Source organism: Rutidosis leptorrhynchoides, chromosome 11 (genome assembly GCF_046630445.1).
Source record: "Rutidosis leptorrhynchoides isolate AG116_Rl617_1_P2 chromosome 11, CSIRO_AGI_Rlap_v1, whole genome shotgun sequence".
NCBI classification, from domain to species: Eukaryota; Viridiplantae; Streptophyta; class Magnoliopsida; order Asterales; family Asteraceae; genus Rutidosis; species Rutidosis leptorrhynchoides.
In genome coordinates, this window is record NC_092343.1 from 190,481,046 (window position 1) to 190,501,361 (window position 20,316).

At 34.2% G+C, this 20,316-nt stretch overlaps 1 protein-coding gene across 3 annotated transcripts in view; it reads right to left on the reverse strand.

Annotated features, from left to right (window-relative positions):
• The window catches only part of LOC139876235 (uncharacterized), a 46,889-nt gene extending 28,320 nt beyond the window's left edge, over nucleotides 1–18,569 (reverse strand). For 2 of the 3 annotated variants that reach the window (XM_071863525.1, XM_071863524.1), the window contains exons 1-2: nucleotides 17,628–18,569; nucleotides 10,911–11,030 (exon numbers count right to left, since the gene is read on the reverse strand). In XM_071863525.1, coding sequence (XP_071719626.1) covers nucleotides 10,911–11,030; nucleotides 17,628–18,530 — 1,023 coding nt within the window. In that variant the 5' untranslated portion in view covers nucleotides 18,531–18,569. The remainder of the gene's footprint in view (nucleotides 1–10,910; nucleotides 11,031–17,627) is intronic. The other variant, XM_071863523.1, reaches the window with a different exon arrangement.
• Nucleotides 18,570–20,316: the final 1,747 nt, after the last annotated feature.

Sequence of the window (20,316 nt, forward strand, 5' to 3'; positions counted from 1 at the left end):
TATATATATATATATATATATATTGGTATGATCAAGAGGGAAGTAACCAATCGGGGGGAAGCAAATTTTTTTTTGTTTTTTGAAAAAACTTTGTTCACGAACATTATAGATTGGATGAAAATATGAATATTTAATAAAGACACTTTGTGATAAATGTTTTTATTTTGGCGGGAAAACGCTCGAAAAGTAATATATAACAATTATCGTGTTTATCGAGCGTATGTTGAGGTTTTAGATATTAGGGTTTAGATATTAGGGTTTAGATGTTAGGGTTTATAGGGTTTAGATATTAGGGTTTAGAAATTTAGGGTTTAGGGTTTAGATTTAGGATTTAGATTGAGTTTTTAATACGAACGGTTTAGAGTTTAGTGTTTAGGGTTTAGAGTTTGTTGTCTTGGGTTTATGGAATAAACCCAAAACACCAAACTCTAAACCCTAAACCCTAAACCGTAAACTTTAAATCGGGCTAAATTTTACTTCACACAACATGAAGAGAAAAAAAACGTTCACATTCTTCACGAACAATATTATCTTGAATATTATTTTTGTCGATCGTTTTTCCGCCTAAATAGTAACATTCATCACGAAGTGTCTTTTCTAAATGTTCATATTTTCGTGTGATCTTGATGCCGGAAAAAAAAATTCCAAAAATAAAAATAAAAAAAATTTAATTTTGCTTCCCCCCGCTTCCCCCCGATTGGTTACTTTCCATTGATCCTGCCCATATATATATATATATATATATATATATATATATATATATATATATATATATATATATATATATATATATATATATATATACAACAAATGTTGGACGTTTTTCTAGCGGATAACATCCCCCGGCACTTTCAGCGGGAGTGCTGCGAACGCTCAAACTGGATCTAGCTCGTCTAATAGAGTGTATGGTAGCCCTTTGGTCAAGATGTTAGCAAACTGATATCTAGACGGAACATGTAATACTCGAACCTTTCCCTGAGCAACTAAATCACGAAAAAAGTGGATATCAATTTCAATGTGTTTGGCTCCCTGATGTTGAACAGGCTTGGTGCAGAGATACACCAAGTTGACATTCTCACAGTAGACCAAAGTAGCAGAGGATAGCGAGCAGTGAAGCTCACGAATGAGGTTTAAGATCCAGCAAGTTTTAGCAACGACATTGGCAACGCTCCAATATTCCGCTTCTACACTAGAGCGGGATGGCATGAGATGTCGCTTTGACGACCAAGAGAGAAGATAGTTTCCGAGGAAAACACAATAACTAGAGGTAGAGCGTCTGGTGGTGGGGCAATCTTCCTAATTAGTGTCAGAATAAGCAACCAATGTGATGGGAGAGGATGAATAAAGCTGCAGATCAAGGTCTGTAGTCCCATGAACATAATGAAGGATCCATTTGAGAGCATTCATATGTTGCTCCCAAGGATCATGCATGAAAAGAAAAATCTGATGAACTGCATAAGAGATGTCCGAACGGGTGAATGTGAGATACTGCAATGCTCCTGCAAGGCTGAGATATAAAGTTGGGTGCCGAGAGGACCGTGAGTGGTGAGCTTGGAACCCAGTTCGACCGGGGTCCGGCAAGGGTGACATGAGGTCATATCGGGCCACGCAAAAAACTTTGTTGTGTACTGTTTCTGAGATAAGAATAGACCTGATGAAGTGTGAGTGGCATGAATGCTGATAAGGTAGTTAGTGGTCCCAAGTCAGTCATAGTAAATTCCTTGTGTAGGGAAGTAATGATCCGCTGTAATAAACCTGTAGAAGAAGCTGTCAACACTATGTCATCAACATACAAAAGCAGGTAGGCTGTATCAGAACCCTGGCGGTAAATAAATAGAGAGGAGTCACATCAGATTTGATGAAAGCCTATCCGCTGAGCATATCCTGCAAACCGCTGAAACCATGCACGAGGGTCCTGTTTGAGGTCGTATAAGGATTTATGCAGTAAGAAAACATGATCAAGGTATCGTGGATATCGAAACCCTAGAGGCTGGTGCATGTATACAGTCTCAGAAACCAGTCCATGCAGAAAGGTGTTCTTGACCTCTAGTTGGTGAACAAACCAATGTCGAGAAACCGCCAAACCGAGAACACTGCTAATTAAGGTTGGTTTGACGATTGGACTAAAAGTCTCCTCACAGTCAATGCCAACCTTCTAACTACGATCGTTAGCAACAAGTCGAGCCTTACACCCGCTCAAATTACCATCTACACTAAACTTGTGTTTAAATATTCAGATGGAGCGAACTATGTTCGTATCCGATGGGAGAGTTACAGGAGTCAAAGTACCGTTGTTAATTAAAGCAATATATTCAATAGTCATAGGTTGTTTCCAATTTGGGTCATGAAGGGCTTTAGGGTAAGTGCGAGGAATTAGAAAGATGGCGGTGGTGTGAAGATTAAGATGTTGAACATGTTAGTAGTACCGAGGCGGGTACGAGTTATCATGGGGTTAGTGGAAGCCAATGATTCAGCCTCGGTAGGAGGAGGTTGTGTGTGCGGGAAGGTATGGGTGGTAGCCTCTGTTGGAGGAGGTCGTGTGTCCGAAGATGGAGCAGGTGACTCTATAGTGGTGGTATCCTCATTAGGGTGACATTATGTCTCCGTTAAGGTGTTAGTGGAGGAGATTTAGTGGGATGGAAAATGAAACGAACGAGAGAATAGATTTGGTGGAGGGTCCAGAAAGTTATAAGAAGGTGGCTCGGTCGGTGTCATGGAACCGAAAGGGAATGATGTCTCATCAAACGTGACATGACGAGACAAGATGATTTTATTATTGGTCAGGTCCAGACAGCGGTAACCAGGGTGATTAGAAGGGTATCCAAGAAATATGCTGGGATTGGAGCGAGGAGCGAGTTTGTTAATGGTGGGAAGATGGGGGTAGCAAAGACAACCGAAGACTCGGAGGGTTATGTAATTGGATTTATGTTTGTATAAACGAGAGTGTGGGATGTGATGATTAATGGCAGAAGATAGAAGAATTTTGAGTAGATGGGCAGCCATGTATAGAGCTTTCACCCTGTAAGTGGGCTGAAGATGTGCTTAAAAAAAAGCATGCAGATTAGGTTGTTGATGGTGCGGAGCATGCGTTCAGACTTCCCATTTTGTTGAGAAGTGTGACGGCACGAGAATAGAAAGTGAATTCCATTAGATTGTAAAAGTTGATGAAAGGCGGTGTTATCGAATTAGCCACCGTTATCACATTGGAAAAGCTTTTATTTCTTTGTTAAATTGAGTACGTAGAAAGGAGTGAAATTGTATAAATGTGTTAAGTGTGTCAGATTTATTGCGTAACGAAAAAACCCATACATAATGCTAGAAATGGTCTAGAAATATAATGTAATATTTTAAACCACTAAGACTAGGAATAGGAGATGTCCATAAATCCGAATGTAAAATATCAAAAGTAGCATTAACATGAGAACTAGAAATAGAAAAAGGTAATCGCACGTGTTTGCCAAGCTGACAGGCATGGAAAAAAATAGTGGACGAGTTTTTATTACAAAGAATGTCTTTATTATAAATAAATCTTAAAAAACATCATGTTCGGGATGTCCAAGACGTTGATTCCAGGTAAAAGGGCGAGTGAGAAGTTCTTGCTGAGTGGTGTAAGTAGGTAGAGATCCCTAGTGCTATCACAACGGAGAAGCAGATGGCACGTCAGGTAATCCTTTATAGAAGAACTAAAATGATCAAACTCAACAGAAACTAAGTTATCACGAGTAAACCGACAAACATATATGAGATTTTTAATGATGTTGGGTATGACAAGTACGTTATTTAAGGGTAAGGGTCGATGAACAGTAGGTAACAAGCTATGGCCAGTGTTGGTGTTATAACCTCAGGAACTGCATTGATAATGTGCTAGCATAGAAATGGTGGAGGTATGATTGAGGTGCTATAAATATCCCACAAGGAATCCTTAGTAGTGAGCCATTCACCCTATAGCACAAAGTATTGTAAAGAGTTCAAGAGAGTTGTGGAAAAGTCAATCTTGACTAATTGACTTTTCTTCTTAATATTCATATCAATATTCATAATAGTTCTTCATATCTTCATACATTCATCCCTACATTCATGATATTCATAGATATTAGCTCTTACAATTGGTATCAGAGCAGTTGTTAGATCCGTTCTAACTTCGATCATATTGTGTTTGTGAGTGTGAGAATCTGAAATTTTTTTGTGTCCGAATCTGAATTCTGTCCAAAAAATCATATTCATACACCTCCAAAATCCTTTGAAATGAACCTCAATCTATCACCAAACATATTCTGATTATCAACTTAATATCAAATTCATCAAAATTTAGATTCATCTTCATATCTTCATCTTCAACCTTCAAACTCAAAATTATGAGTTCCCAAATCGAAGTTGAATTAACAAAAGGAGTACAAATTTGTGTTCCTGATCAAAAAACGAAACTTTGACATAAATCATATTCCATTTTCATCAACAAACGAGTTCCAGATCTTTATTTGAAGTTTTGGAGCACAAAACGTCCAAATTTCAGTTTGTGCTAAATTGTTGAAGTTAGTGCTTGTTATTGATCAACGAGCATTAGGAATATGATTTGTAACAACATTCTTTCAGAAATCATCTTCAAAAATGCATCAGATTTCATTTTCGAATTTGGTGTTCATAACTTGAACATATTCGTACACCTTGATATCTGTAAATTTGTTATTGTTTTGCTTCGAATTGATACTTGAATATGTTAATTTGAGCATAAGGATTGAAATGCAGAAGATTTCATGTTTAAATTCGGTCAATTGATTGATCTTAATCATATTCGTACACCTGCAACTTCGGTTACTGTTAACTGTCAACTTTGCATCAGATTCGGACTGTGAGAATCTCAAATGTTATTTTCCGAATCGAACACCTATGTGAATCTCAACTGATCCTGTGCAAATCTCAGTGTGAGAATCTCACTGTGCGAATCTCGTTGTGCGAATATGACAACCTTGGTGTGCGAATTGCCTGTCCGAACTTAAAAAATTTCACACTGTCCGAATAGCACCCAAGGAGATCTATCCTTTAAAAAAAAAATTCCTTGGACTTAGAAGATCATTTTTACGCGAGATTTAAATTTTCACAAAAGAAAATTTTTCAGCCCCAAAAACGCACGATTTCAAACGAAATTTGTCGGAACATTTTGAAAAAATGCAAATTTTTTCCTCAAACCCCCGAACACATATTAGTTCATATCTCAAAAGTTTCGCACATCAAATTTTCCCGAAAATTTTTGGAGGAAAATCCTAAATCCTGCACTTAACGGAGACTTAACGAAAACTAACGAAACGTTATATTCAAAGTTTGATTCACGGGAATCATATTTTGAGGGGGAGAAAAATGATAATTCTTGATACTGTTCGACATTTCGTGTGCTTTACATACAATGATGTCTGTTGATTCAGAGATTTCAAAGCTTAAAGCTCCGATTACAGAAATGAGTTCACAACTTTCTTTAAGCAAATTGAGAGAAGAAAAGTTAGAAGCTAAAGTGTGTGCACTGCATGAAGATTATCAAAGACAGTAAAGAACCTATAAGAACAAAATGTGTGTGTCATGCTAATCATCAAATGACTTAAAAATGAAAAAGCATAGTATCTTTCTCAAATTTTTCAATTGAAAGATCAAATTTCAGAGTTGGAGTTCAAATCATCTAAGAATTCTTCACGAGAGGAAAAGTTAGAACCCTAAATGGTGTGAGTAGGAGTTAACACTGAACTAGTAATGGTTGAACAAAGACTTTGAGTCTAAATTCTCCTCAAATGGTTGAGAAGAAGGTCATCAAGATGAAATTAACACCCCCTAAGGTTTCTAAAACAAGGAAATCATTTTTCTCAAGCAAAAAAGATTTATTCTAGTTATGAGACCAATACGAATCGTCCGTTTCTGGAAAATGACATATCGGAAGAATGTGGAAATTACGGGTTATCGTGATTAATATGGTCGGTTTCCACAAAAACCCAAGAAGTCATCCATAGGTCCGAGAAAAACCCCTCGTACCAAAATTGATCTTGTTTATGATATCACACTCGATTCTTCAACACCAACAAACTACTATTTGAAGAGTTACTTAAGCTTAAGCCACGGTCCGTGATTATGGATAACGCTTCATTCCCTTTAGTACCACCGGAATTATTCTCACAAGTTAAACCAAGTATTCCAGCTAAGTGGAGTGAAGATTCTATAGACCAAATTGATAATACCAACAAGTGGTATTTTAAAGAAAGATGATTTGACTGCATTATGGCTCTCATATACTTCAGTATGAGACCCGTTCTTCAAATAGATAATGGTAGGCCCATAACCCATAAATGCTTTGAATGAAGTAACTTATCAAGGGGAGATAATGTTCTTACTTCTAGGGGAGCAATGATTGTTCTTTCTGGGGGGGGGGGAGTGAAAAAAATTCTTATTACGATTACTGACTCTGATACATTGATTAAGTTTACTCATTCGTCAAGGGGGAGCTTACATGTTAATTCTTCATTACCCTCTCAAATAAAAATATGCTTAAAAGATTTAATCACATTTTGAGGGGGAGATAATAAGGGAACATGAAGAAACTTTTAAGATTGAAGAAAGACTAGACTAGTACTTTTTTGTATGTAAGTAGTAAGGATGCTAAAATTTTAAACACTATCGATGTAAAGGGGGAGATTGTTAGAACCCCAGGAATTGCATTAATAGTGTGCTGGCATAGAAATGGTGGGATATGATCTAGGTACTATAAATTTCCCACAATGCATCCTTAGTAGTGATCCATTCGCCCAATAGCACAAAGTATTGTAAAGAGTTCAAGAGAGTTGTGGAAAAGTCAATCTTGACTAATTGAATTTTTCTCTCAATATTCATACTTATTCTTCATATCTTCATACATTCATCCTAACATTCATGATATTCATAGATATTGGGTCCTACAGTTTGTGACAGGAATGGTGTTCCCGTTGTAAATGAAAACTGATGAATATTTACAATTTATTAAAAACGGTACTAAGATTATTAATACAAGGGGTAATATGTGCAGTCGCACCCGTGTCCATGTGCCATCCGACATTCCCGTAATCTTGAAGAGTCATCACACTGAATGCGCTAGGTCAAATAGTCTCTTGAGTAAGATGTAGGTTGGGCTGTGTAATATGCTTGTGGCCCACTAGGCAGTTCATGAGGTGCAAGCCATAGAGGAGGCCTACGGTCTAGAGAAGCATGGCGGGCTGGTCATATTGGTCTAGAGAAGCGAGTGAACTGAGGCCTAAAACCAGAAAAAGGGGCATGCGGCTGGAAGTATGAGGCCCGTAAGTGCCCAGGCTGCACATATTGGGCCAACTGTTGCTTCTGGGCTGCTATAACTTGCAACAACTGAGCCTGATTCAAACTATTGGACCGTCCACTATTATTTGAATTCAAATGTGTACCAGGCCTTCTATTATTCCCCTGTTGAAGAAATCCACACTTATTTTTAAACCTACAAAAACCCTTAGAAACATTTCCTGCAAACCTCTGGTTGAGTGAAAGTGTTATTGCGAACATTATTTGATGAGTTCGATTAAACCATGAGAGCCGATAGATTTGATGAGTTTGGTTGAGCCTCGTGAGTTAGTCAATTCTTCCAGTTTAGACTAATCTCTTCCATTGAAAGCATGGAACGAACCGTGTTGAGATCCGGGAAAGGTTATCGATGAAGGATGATATGAGATGTGTGAGGGTATTTATCGTTTAGACCACTGAAAGCATACATTACAAAATCATTGTCTTCAATAGTCGACCCTAGATTCTAAAGATAAGTGGCGATCCGATCAACTTTACAAAAATATTCTTCAACAGATTGGTCTCCAATCTCGAGCCCGCGAAGTTCGGCATTTAATTCCATGGTTTTTGATAAGTTGTTGTCTTTAAAAAATATTTACAAAGAAAACCCATGCGGCGTGAGCAGTAGCATGTTCAAAGTTGAGGACACGTTCGAGAAGAGGTTCGGAGATTTTTTTGAAAATTCAAGTGGGGACAACTGCATCGGCTTTCTTCCATTCGGTGTTGCTTATTCTTCGGCAATAGAGGAACCGAGGAGTAATTTCAGAATATCAAATCTAGCACAATGTGTACTAAATAGCTTCTTCCAATGAGCATAGTTGAGTTTTATAAGGTCTAATATGATATGAATGATCTGATGAACGGATGTGACCGTATAGATTTTATCATAGTTGTTCACCATGATTTAATAGATGAAGTTGTATTGATGAGAAAGAGGAGAATATATGATCGGTGTTGGTAGCAGTGGATGAAGAGTAAATGTTCATATGAGTTCTATGGGTTCTCTACATACTCTAGTTCTCTATGGATCCTTTCACTATATATATATATATATATATATATATATATATATATATATATATATATATATATATATATATATATATATATATATATATATATATATAAACTCTAAACCCTAAACTCTAAACCGTTCGTGTTAAAAACTCAATCTAAATCCTAAATCTAAACCCTAAATCCTAAATTTCTAAACCCTACTATCTAAACCCTATAAACCCTAATATCTAAACCCTAATATCTAAAACATCAACATACGCTCGAAAAACATGATAATTGTTATATATTACTTCTTCGAGCATTTTCCCGCCAAAATAAAAACATTTATCAAAAAGTGTCTTTATAAAATGTTCATATTTTCATCCAATCTATAATGTTCGTGAACAGAGTTTTTTCAAAAAACGAAAAAAAAACATTTGCTTCCCCCCGCTTCCCCCCGATTGGTTACTTCCCTCTTGATCCTACCACTATATATATATATATATATATATATATATATATATATATATATATATATATATATATATATATATATATATATATATATATATATATATATATATATATATATATATATATATATATATATATATATATAGTCTAATAAACCTCTAAAATGATGATGTCATAATTAAGCTTAAATTTTATAATGATGATGTCATAATTATATATTAATTTAATTTAAAAAAATAATACAAAATCTTTTATAAAAGGAAATATTAATCTCTCCTAAATTGTAATTTTATTTTTCTAAAAAAAATTTAAAAGAAATTTATTATTATTAATTATTATTCTTAAAAATATAAATATAAATACTCAACTTTGAGCGAACTTTATATTTGTAAAATTAACGACAAGTTTCTTAGTCGGAATCCGTGGTTCCAAGGGGCAATAAACTAAATGACTTAAACATTTACATTCACTTAATACGTAAAACATATCATTAAACTGTTTCGTTTAAACAAACCCGTGTTTCCACGGGTCATTTCACTAGTTTATATATATTGGCCGATTGAGAAGAATTAGGGTTAGAGGATATACATGGCAACTAAATGACTAATACCATGTTGACAGAACAGCGATCGTTATCTCTTATTGATTGCTTATCATACATACATCCATCAAATAATAGATTATTCTAGAAGTGGGGTCGTAGCCCATACACTCAATGGACCTATCGGCTAACAAAAAGGTCGTCAAGCCGAGTTGTAATTATTTTTATTCTCGTTAATATATATGATTATGATGATGTTTATTTTGTAAAGTACTACACTTAAAGTTTTTGAATGTTCATTATATTCATCCTCCTAATTATAAACTTCTAGTTCTGCCTGTATTGTATTGACGAGGTAGTTAGGGGTGTGTCCTAATTTTATTGTTGGTATAGATGAGTGATTTTGACAGAGTTGAAATGGAGTTCGGAATTTGAGTTCGTTCATTCTTCAAGTGGGAGATTGTTGACGTGTGAAACAAGAACGGAACGAGTCACATAAATGATGAAATGGATGAAGAAGGGAAGCTAGTCGGTTATCGGATGCTAGCCGAATTCCTAAGTTCTTAGTCGAGAGGGGTATTTCGTATAAAGCCGGTGGCTACCAAGTAGCTTCAACCATTCTAGCTAACGGCTAGCAGGTTCTTGGAGGCTGAGGAGCTGATATATGAATTTTCTACTTATTTTGGTGTTTGATTTGGTTTCTAATTATATTACTTTCAATATAATGAAATTTTAACCTCTTGTAAATATGTACTTACAAAATTATAATAGAATTCTCAAGTTGATCGATACTCACACATCCACTTAATACTAACACGAATACATACATCACGAAATGTTCTAAGCAAGACTCGAACCTTCAACCTCAAAGTTGTAAGAATGACCTCGATACCATCAAAGCCATTGGCTCTTTGGTATTATTAACCAGTTTGTAGGTAAGAAGAAAACTCGAATCCCCTCCACTTCCTTTTTAAGAGATGAGAGGTATGAACATGTTTTTCAGTATTAAGCTAATGATATCTTTATGTGTTACTACGTATCTTTTATGGTGATTAAAGTAATTATAGTTTAAGTCTAATGATATATGTAACATCTTTATTTTACTAAAAAAAAAAAGGTCATTTGACGATCTTTCAATCACAACTTATTATTTGGTTACCAATAATGATATTTGGTTACTTATAAAAAAGTCGTCACTAAACTTTGATTACTATACGATATTAATGACCAAGCAAATAGTCATTATAGTGACCAATATTATAATATTAGTCTCTGATAATGTTTTGTAACGGACCTATAGTGACGATAAGTTACCAATCTATTTTGGTCACTAAATTTACTTAGTGACATGTTTAGTATTATCAGTGACGAATAACCCTTATCACACCCTATTTTCTTGTAGTGTTTACTATGTACAACTAAATCCCTAAATATTAAGATAAGTTACACGTTAGCCCATTAAGAATTGATATATACACCAGCAAAATGAAACAAAAAAAAATAATAATTAAAAGTAGTAGGATAACCCATTTACCATAATCAATGATTAATCATGCATATTTGTAAATTAAATAATTACCTTCCAGAGGTCGGGTAATGATCTGTCCACCAATTTCTCAAATATGAGATGTTGTTCATGCTTCGCATCCATCGCATCCATCTCACGCATCTCATTCTCATGCATCTCATCCTTGTTCTTCTGCATTATTTCCGTGGAATAAGACATTGTTATTGCCCATTGCAGCAAATTACAATTAAAAAAATAAGCAATCAGTATGAAAAAAAAAATCCCACTATTATATTTTGAAGTAGATTTGAATAAGGTTTAATTTTAACATTGAATGATTGAAACTAACATGTTTATTGGGATAATATTAGCAATTAATATATATATATATATATATATATATATATATATATATATATATATATATATATATATATATATATATATATATATATATATATATATATATATATATATATATATATATATATTGGTAGGATCAAGAGGGAAGTAACCAATCGGAGGGAAGCGGGGGGAAGCAAATTTTTTTTTTTTTTTTTTTTCGTTTTTTGAAAAAACTTTGTTACGAACATTATAGATTAGATGAAAATATGAACATTTAATAAAGACATTTTGTGATAAATGTTCTTATTTTGGCGGGAAAATGCTCGAAGAATTAATATATAACAATTATCGTGTTTTTCGAGCGTATGTTGAGGTTTCAGATATTATGGTTTAGATATTAGGGTTTATAGGGTTTAGATATTAGGGTTTAGAAATTTAGGGTTTAGGGTTTAGATTTAGGATTTAGATTGAGTTTTTAACACGAACGGTTTAGGGTTTAGGGTTTAGGGTTTGGGGTTTGGTGTTTTGGATTTATGGAATAAACCCAAAACACCAAACCCTAAGCCTTAAACCCTAAACTCTAAATCGGGCTAAATTTTACTTCACAAAACATGAAAAAAAAAACGTTCACATTCTTAACGAACAATATTTTCTTGAATTTATTTTTGTCGATCGTTTTCCCGCCAAAATAATAACATTCATCACGAAGTGTCTTTTTTAAATGTTCATATTTTCGTGTGATCTTGATGCCTTTAAAACACTATATATATATATATATATATATATATATATATATATATATATATATATATATATATATATATATATATATATATATACACATACATATATATATATAGTGGTAGGATCAAGAGGGAAGTAACCATTCAGGGGAAAGCGGGGGGAAGCAAAAACTTTTTTTTTCTTTCATTTTTTGAAAAAACTTTGTTCACGAACATTATAAATGAGATGAAAATATGAACATTTAGTAGAGACACTTTGTGATAAATGTTTTTATTTTGGCGGGAAAACGCTCGAAGAAGTAATATATAACAATTATCGTGTTTTTCGAGCGTATTTTGAGGTTTTGGCTATTGAGGTTCAGATATTAGGGTTTAGATATTAGGGTTTATAGAGTTTAGATATTAGGGTTTAGAAATTTAGGGTTTAGGGTTTAGATTTAGGGTTTAGATTGAGTTTTTAACACGAACGGTTTAGAGTTTAGGGTTTAGGGTTTAGGGCACCAAACCCTAAACCCTAAAATCTAAATCGGGCTAAATTTTACTTCATAAAACATGAAAAAAAAACGTTCATATTCTTCACGAACAATATTATCTTGAATGTTATTTTTGTCGATCGTTTTCCCGCCTAAATAATAACATTCATCACGAAGTGTCTCTTCTAAATGTTCATATTTTCGTGTGATCTTGATGTCGGAAAAAAAATTCAAAAAAAATGAATTTTTTTTTTTGCTTCCCCCCGCTTCCTCCCGATTGGTTACTTCTCCATTGATCCTGCCCCTATATATATATATATATATATATATATATATATATATATATATATATATATATATATATATATATATATATAGTGTTTTAATCAAGAGGAAAGCACTTCGTGATGAATGTTATTATTTTGGTGGGAAGTATTTTTTTTTTCCTTTTTTTTGAGAAAAATTTTTAAAACATCAAGATCATATGAAGATATGAACATTTAAAAATGACACTTTGTAAAAAAATGTTATTTATTTGGCGGGAAAACCTTCGAAAAAATAAAAGATAACATGCATCATATGTAATGTTTTAATTAAAGTTTTTTTTAAGGAGTTAGAAATTAGGGTTTAGAAATTAGGATTTAAAAATTAGGGTTTAGAAATTAAGGTTTAGGGTTTAGAAATTAAGGTTTAGATTGAATTTTTAACACGAACGGTTAAAGAGTTTGGGGTTTAGGGTTTTGGGTTTAGGGACTGTACCTAAAACACTAAACCCTAAACTAGGGGTGAGCGTGGTACCATACCGGTACAGAACCGTACCAAACTGGTTGGTACCACTATCTTTTTTTACTCTAAAGTGAGTACCGAATACCGTACCGATTTAATCGGTTCGGTACCGGTACGGTTTCGGTATCGGTACGGTAAAATTAGGTACTATACTCATTTAGTACCGATTTACATTTTACGATTTAAGTTTTGCGTTTACATGTTATGGTTGGTAATTGGAATTCATAATTAGTTTGATTTTGTTGCTTAAGCTTGAAAAGCAACACTGATTTATGCTATCTAATGCATACGTAAAAACAATGGAATAAACTTGAAAATCATAAATAATAAATAATTCATGTCTGATAAAAGTTGAGATCATGCCTTGTGGTCTTATGGGGAGGCTGGTTGGTTTTATGAAAATGATAATGTAAAATTGGATAATCAAAATCATATGTGATAACAAGTACGGTAAACATACTGTTTAAATTTAGTTTGGATGCCAAACTAACAACTTAAAAACTCAAAAGCCAGTGGTAAATAACAAGATGGCAAAATTAGTTACTCGTAAACTGATCATTTAGAACATATACAATCAATGTAAAAAATTATAAATTAACAAAGTATTATAGAAATTAATAAAAGTACTATAATATGTACTATAGTATGAAAAATTACTACAAAAAGTACGCACTATAAAATTTCGAGTGTAGAAAACGTAACACATTCAATAAAAAGTAACAAGCAGCATAAAGATGTACATTATACGGATTACTCAACACAAGAAACTATAATTTTTAACTACGCAATCTTATTGCTTTAACCTTTAACAATTCACCATTTCTACACTCTCGGGACCGGTACCAAACCGGTAAATACCGCTACCATACCGAAAGTACCGCATTTAATATTTTCAAATATTTAAGTACCGAATACCGTACCGATTGTAGCGGTACGGTACCGGTTCGGTACGGTACCGGTACGGTACGAATACGGTATCAGTAATTCGGGTACTAATGCTCATCCCGGGCCTAAACCCTAAACTCTAAACTCTAAATCGGACTAAATATTGTAAAAAAAAAAAAAACCACACACACATATATGTGTGTGTGCGCGCGCGCACATGTGTATGTGCGCGATACAAAACTAAACTAATGTAAACTACTCGACTAACTTAGCCCAACACCAACAATCGCCAGAAAACGAGGAAAAACAAATGGTGAGAAATCCCAAAGACTTATCACAAATCCTAACTATCTAACTCACATAAGATAAAACGATAAACTACAAAATGCAACAAACACACCACACAAGATCTGCAACCAACAACAAGGAAATCACTTACCATGAACCACTAACATTTAAACAGTTTTTCTTCGAAATATTTAATAGAAAAAGTAAAACTGTACTCCAATTCATAAAAAACTTATCTATCTTAATATTTTAATTTTTCAAAAATATTGTTCGTTACACTTAATAACAATCAAAAACCACTAAAGTTTCAAAATATACGGTATATACCTAAAATGAAACTTTGTAGGTTCAGTCGAATGCCTTCATAAAAATCTACCTAATAAACGAAGCATTTTCTTTCTCATCTTTTTAAATCATCGATGGTTTCATTGAAAATTAAAACACTATTCAAAATATGAGGAATATTCATTTGAGTCCATAAATTAAGTTGAGATTCAAGGGACCAATGAGAGTGCGACATGTGTCGCGAAAATCACATGTGATTGAAAAAAAAATTCAAAAATTTTTTTTTTGAAAAAAAAAAATTTAAATTTTTTTTTTCGAAATTTAAAATTTTTTTGTTTTTTTTTTAAATTTTTTTTTTATAATCACATGTGATTTACCTGCACAATCACATGTGATTGAATTGTACAATCACATGTGATTGGATTTGTCATGCACAATCACATGTGATTGGGTTTACAATCACATGTGATTGACATGCATAATCACATGTGTTTTTTTAAAAAAAAAAATTCGAAAAAAAAATTCGGGAAAAAAATTTTTCGAAAAAAAATTAAAAAAAAAATTTTTGAATTTTTTTTTTCAATCACATGTGATTTTCGCGCCACATGTCACGTTCTCATTGGTCCCTTTGTTTTCAAGCAAATTTATGGATGCAAGTGATTACAACTCATACATCCTTTTTAGAAAACCACTCTGAAATGTGTTTACTTAACCGACCGCTTTATACTTTGATTTAAACAGTAGGTATACTAAAGCAGTCTTACATGTTGTACATTTATTGAATTAAACTAGGAAGTTACGTCTGTGCTTCGTTGTGATAGTTGTGATGGTAACTGTTTATTTAAATAATCATAAAAGTTAACGTATAAGATACGTTCGTGCTTCGTTGCGGAGGTTGTGCTGGAAATTGTTTGTTTAAATGATCCTAAAAGCTAAAGTATAAGAGAATGTTTAGATCAAAGGAAGAACAAAGAATGATATGCTCATTCAAATTTTACAAAATTTATAAGTTTAAATGATTGTAAAAGCTAACGTATAAGAAAATGTTTAGATCAAAAGAAAAGAAAATTGGAAGTTTGTGATGTAGTCCAGCGGTTGGTGGCCTGCCTCCTTTAGGGGAGGGCAGGAGTTCGACCTCCGTTGGCTACATATTAAAAACACAATTTCATCCCTGCCATGTAGTATCCACGCATGACACATTTTCCATATCGTTTGGGGGGTAAAGGGGAGGGGGTTTTACTTAGCCGTGCCCTTGGATCGGTTTCAAGGTTTCCTCCCGGGCAGCGATGGGGGCGGGGTTATTATCGCTGCATCGGCATAGTCGAAACGGGAGATGATCGCAACGGGTAGTCTTGTCCCCTCGGGTGATCCCAATCGATGTTCCAAAAAAAAAAAAAAAAATTATTGATAGGTTCATTCAAAATTTACGGAAATTAAAATTTACAAAAAAATGATATACTAAATGGTGTAAGTTTCACCACCAACACTTATGCCCGAGTGGTATCTCAATAGTTTGTATTGGGTGAGCAGTAAGTGGCCACAAGTTCGAACATTCCTTATGGGATTTTTCTTCTGGATTCATACATAATTCAAACCCTGTTCACATGCTCGTATGGATTGATGAATCGAGCTCCTGTAATGCAGTTCGAGTTTTCTTCAAAAAACGCGTGTGAGCGTGAAAAATAATCGGGTGAGTGACTTCTCTCACCGTTTGTCGTTAGTGATTACAACTACTTGCGTAAAGAAAAAGAAAAGGTGTAAGTGGCCTTTGAAGGAATCAAATATAGACGTTGACTTGCACCATTTTTAATACAGTATATAGCTAATTTATAAGATTCTTTTTTCTACAAGTACTTTAGGCATTCAGGTAACTTAATTAATAGAAGACAAGAACTAAATACATATATTGTATTACTACAATTTAATGTCCCCATGTAACATAAGATTCTTGAAACGTACGAAACTATAAGTAATTATTAATAAAGTTAAAAATCATCACTATAATTTGATGCCAGCATTACGATTATCGGTAAGTTATCTTTGAACTTATACTCATACTAATGTATAACTAAATACATTCACATCGGTTAACGGGTATATTCATGGATTTTTCAAGCGGATATCACATATTCAAGGCTCGAGTTTTACCCGTCACGGGTATTATAACTCTGTCACCCGTCCACGACCCGTCAAACAGGTACAAAATTTTTACCCGACGCGTACTCCCGGGTAAAAAAATTTTAAATTTACCTGCCCATCACGGGTACAAATCAATGGCAATTCTACGTTATACTTTGTGGTGTCTCGTGCCAACACTAGTTTGAAATATTTTTTTTATAAAGTACTTTTTAAATTGTATACTAAATTCAAATATAGGATTAAATCTATTTGTAGGATTTATAATTTTTATAATATAAAAAGCCACTAAATATGAAGGGTACTTTGGAGTAATAAAATTTAAGATCACTAAGTTTTGATCGAGATTGTGGTACGAATACCCTTTAAATGATTTTTAGTAGATTTTTAATGTGGCTCACCTTAACTCCGATCTAGATTCCTAAGCAAGGTAAATTGATTTTTTTGGAAATATCAGAAATTAAATAAAAATAGATGGAATATATCTAAAAGTATTAAGAAAAAATCATGAGAATGATAAACGTATTGTATCCTTTAGGGTTACGTTTAAACATACTATATTTAAGTTTTAAATTTTAAAACTATGTTAAGTTAAGTGAAATTGAAGCATAAATATTCTTTTTATATTATCGACTATTTTTGTATAATTTTAATTTATTAATATTATTCATGGCAACGGTTAATTATAAATGTGGAATTAATTTTGACTGTTACTTGAGTGATACTTTTAGAATTGTTATATCTTTTACAACTTTGTATAAATTCATTTCTTTTGTGTAATTATTTATTTTAGCATATACAGTATTTTATTACCGTGTATGGACATAATCATGAAAGGATCATCTTACTTGTAAATCTTTTGCTTCCGTAAGTAGATAAAGGAGTTGTTCCGCTTCTGGGCGTAATGTTGGATCTTCATGTAAGCAAGCGTAGGCTGCTTTTGAAAAGCATTCGAATGATTTCGAATTCATTTGATTCCATATATCAGGATGAACTATATACTTCATTGTTCCGTTTTCATAATGAAATTTGACGAGTGGAGCTAGTAACGTATTCTCTTGGAATGCATTCCTTCCACATAACAATTCGAATAAAACGACACCAACAGAGTAGATATCAGACTTGAAATTCACACCTCCATACTTTTCAATAGCGGGATCTATATACCCTCGGGTACCAATCGCTTTCGAATGAACAACTTGGTTCATTCGTTCTCTTGAATGTCTAATGGAATACTCAAATCCAGATAACCTTGGATCCCAGTTCTCATCTAATAAAATTGTGAAACTGTTAATATTACGGTGTATGATATAATCACTTTCCATCTTTGTTTGAATCTCGATTATTCCCAAGGAAATCATCTCGGCAATAGCCAATCTTTGGTCCACATCAAGGGTCATCGGATCGTTTATGTACCGTGAGAGACTTCCCTTAGGATAATGGTGGTTTATGACAATCTTCTCACCTTTTTCGTCACAAAACCCAACCATTGCGACTATAAAATGATACCTCTTGAAACTAGAAAGCGTAGAAACCTCAGTCCAGAATTCGACGTCTGCATTACGATACTTACGATCTAACCTCCTAGCAGCAATTTTAATCATCTTCCCCTTGTGCTCAAATTTTCCTCTGTAAACCTTTCCAAAACCACCTTTCCCAATCATTCTTTTATGAGAAAAGTTATTGGTTGCATCGAGTATCTTATCCAGTGGAATGTGTAGATGAGCAAGTTCTTTGATTGCAGATTCCATATTTCTGTGAAGCAAGTGAAAATGAAGAAGCACAAAACCAAAGGGATGCAATAATTTAAGGTGGAAGTAAGAAATACGCGATAATGTTGGTCTTTTAACGGCCACACGTTTTCAATACTGCTAGTCAGACGTGTTACAAACAAAATATCAAAATCGGAATATTAAACCCATCCGTCTTAGGCTTTTGATAAAACTTGAAAAATAAAAATAAAAACAGCGATCAATGATTCATAATTTAAATGATTCAAGTTTCTGAATAAATTTAGTTCTTGATAAAAATAAGCTGCTTGATAATCATATTGAATAAACGATATGGATTGGGTAAATTACCTTATTTTATGTTTAATGGTTAAGAGGGTGTTTTAACTGTAAATGGTTCAGCACGAAATATAGGTCCATTCAGCATTATATGTCATTAGAGGTTAGAAACAAACGTAATGAATGTTGAATGATTTAGCATTGAGAACAAATACACCCTTAGTATTATAACTTTTTTTATTTTATTAAAGATATATTAACAGATTATTTCATTTTATTATGATTTTTTTTAATTAGAGAATATATATTACTATGAAGAGTAATAATAAAGTAACCGATAAATCGATCACACCCACCTATCACACAAGCACCGTATGGTTAACCATACTTGCGTCATGGTGCTACCGGCTCCATGGTTCACACCATACGCATTTGTCATTACGCTACCGGCTCCGTGGTTCACATCACAACTCGAGTCATACTCACGTTAAGGTGCTACCGGCTCCGTGGTTCACACCTTAGCAACTCGTGCTATAGTGCTACCGGCTCCGTGGTTCACACTACAACACACGTACCATGATGCTACCAGCTCCGTGGTTCACATCATAGCACACTCGCACATGCTATGGCACTACCTGCTCCGTGGTTCATACAATAACACAACAACACACGCTCTTTTGGTCTCTATCACAACGAGTAGTGTAACATCGCGCATTGCTACACCATAGTGAATCCTGACGGATAACACTAACCATCAACACCGCGAATAATTTAAATCTTATACATATACGCAAAATCGTTCTACTCACTAGGACATTATCGCATCCAATGTCCTACGGGTCTCACTAAAGCGAGCTTAATGACTCTAGTACCCCCGAATGCCTAAACCACAAAAGACTCACACATTAGAGTCAAGGCACAACTCATTAACCACACACTCTGCCGAGTGCATCGCGAAACCGCAAACGTAAGCCGTCTACTAGCCACAAATTATCGCCAACTGAAAATAAAGTTTAGCTAAGGCTTACACGCACACCGCATGCCATAACAAAATGTACAACATACGAATACCACATTAAAAGTACCTGAACGTCTTCTCGCGGCGCCCGCCCCTAATAGCTTGGGACACTCAGCCTTGCGATGTCCTTCTTTACGGCAATTGAAACACACAACACCATTACCTCTCGATACCGGGCACTCCCAGCACTCGTGCCCTCTTTCTCTACAATTGAAACATCTAGAGGCTCTAGTATCTGACACTCCTTTCCTCCCGCTACTTGTACTATCAATAGCACTTCTAGCCTTCTTGCTCGGAGCGCTATACGAATTACCCCTTCTCTCACATGATGTATCATCAACCATCGTAGAAGTATACTATTCAAAACCCTTAGCCACAACAAATAGCTTAGCAAAAGAGTCCACTTACCCAATGCTAATTTTCCCACGCAAGTCATCATTCAAAGTGTTAAGGAAGTCCTCCATCAACATCCTATCATTATTATAATACTCGGGGCAAAATCGAATCTTA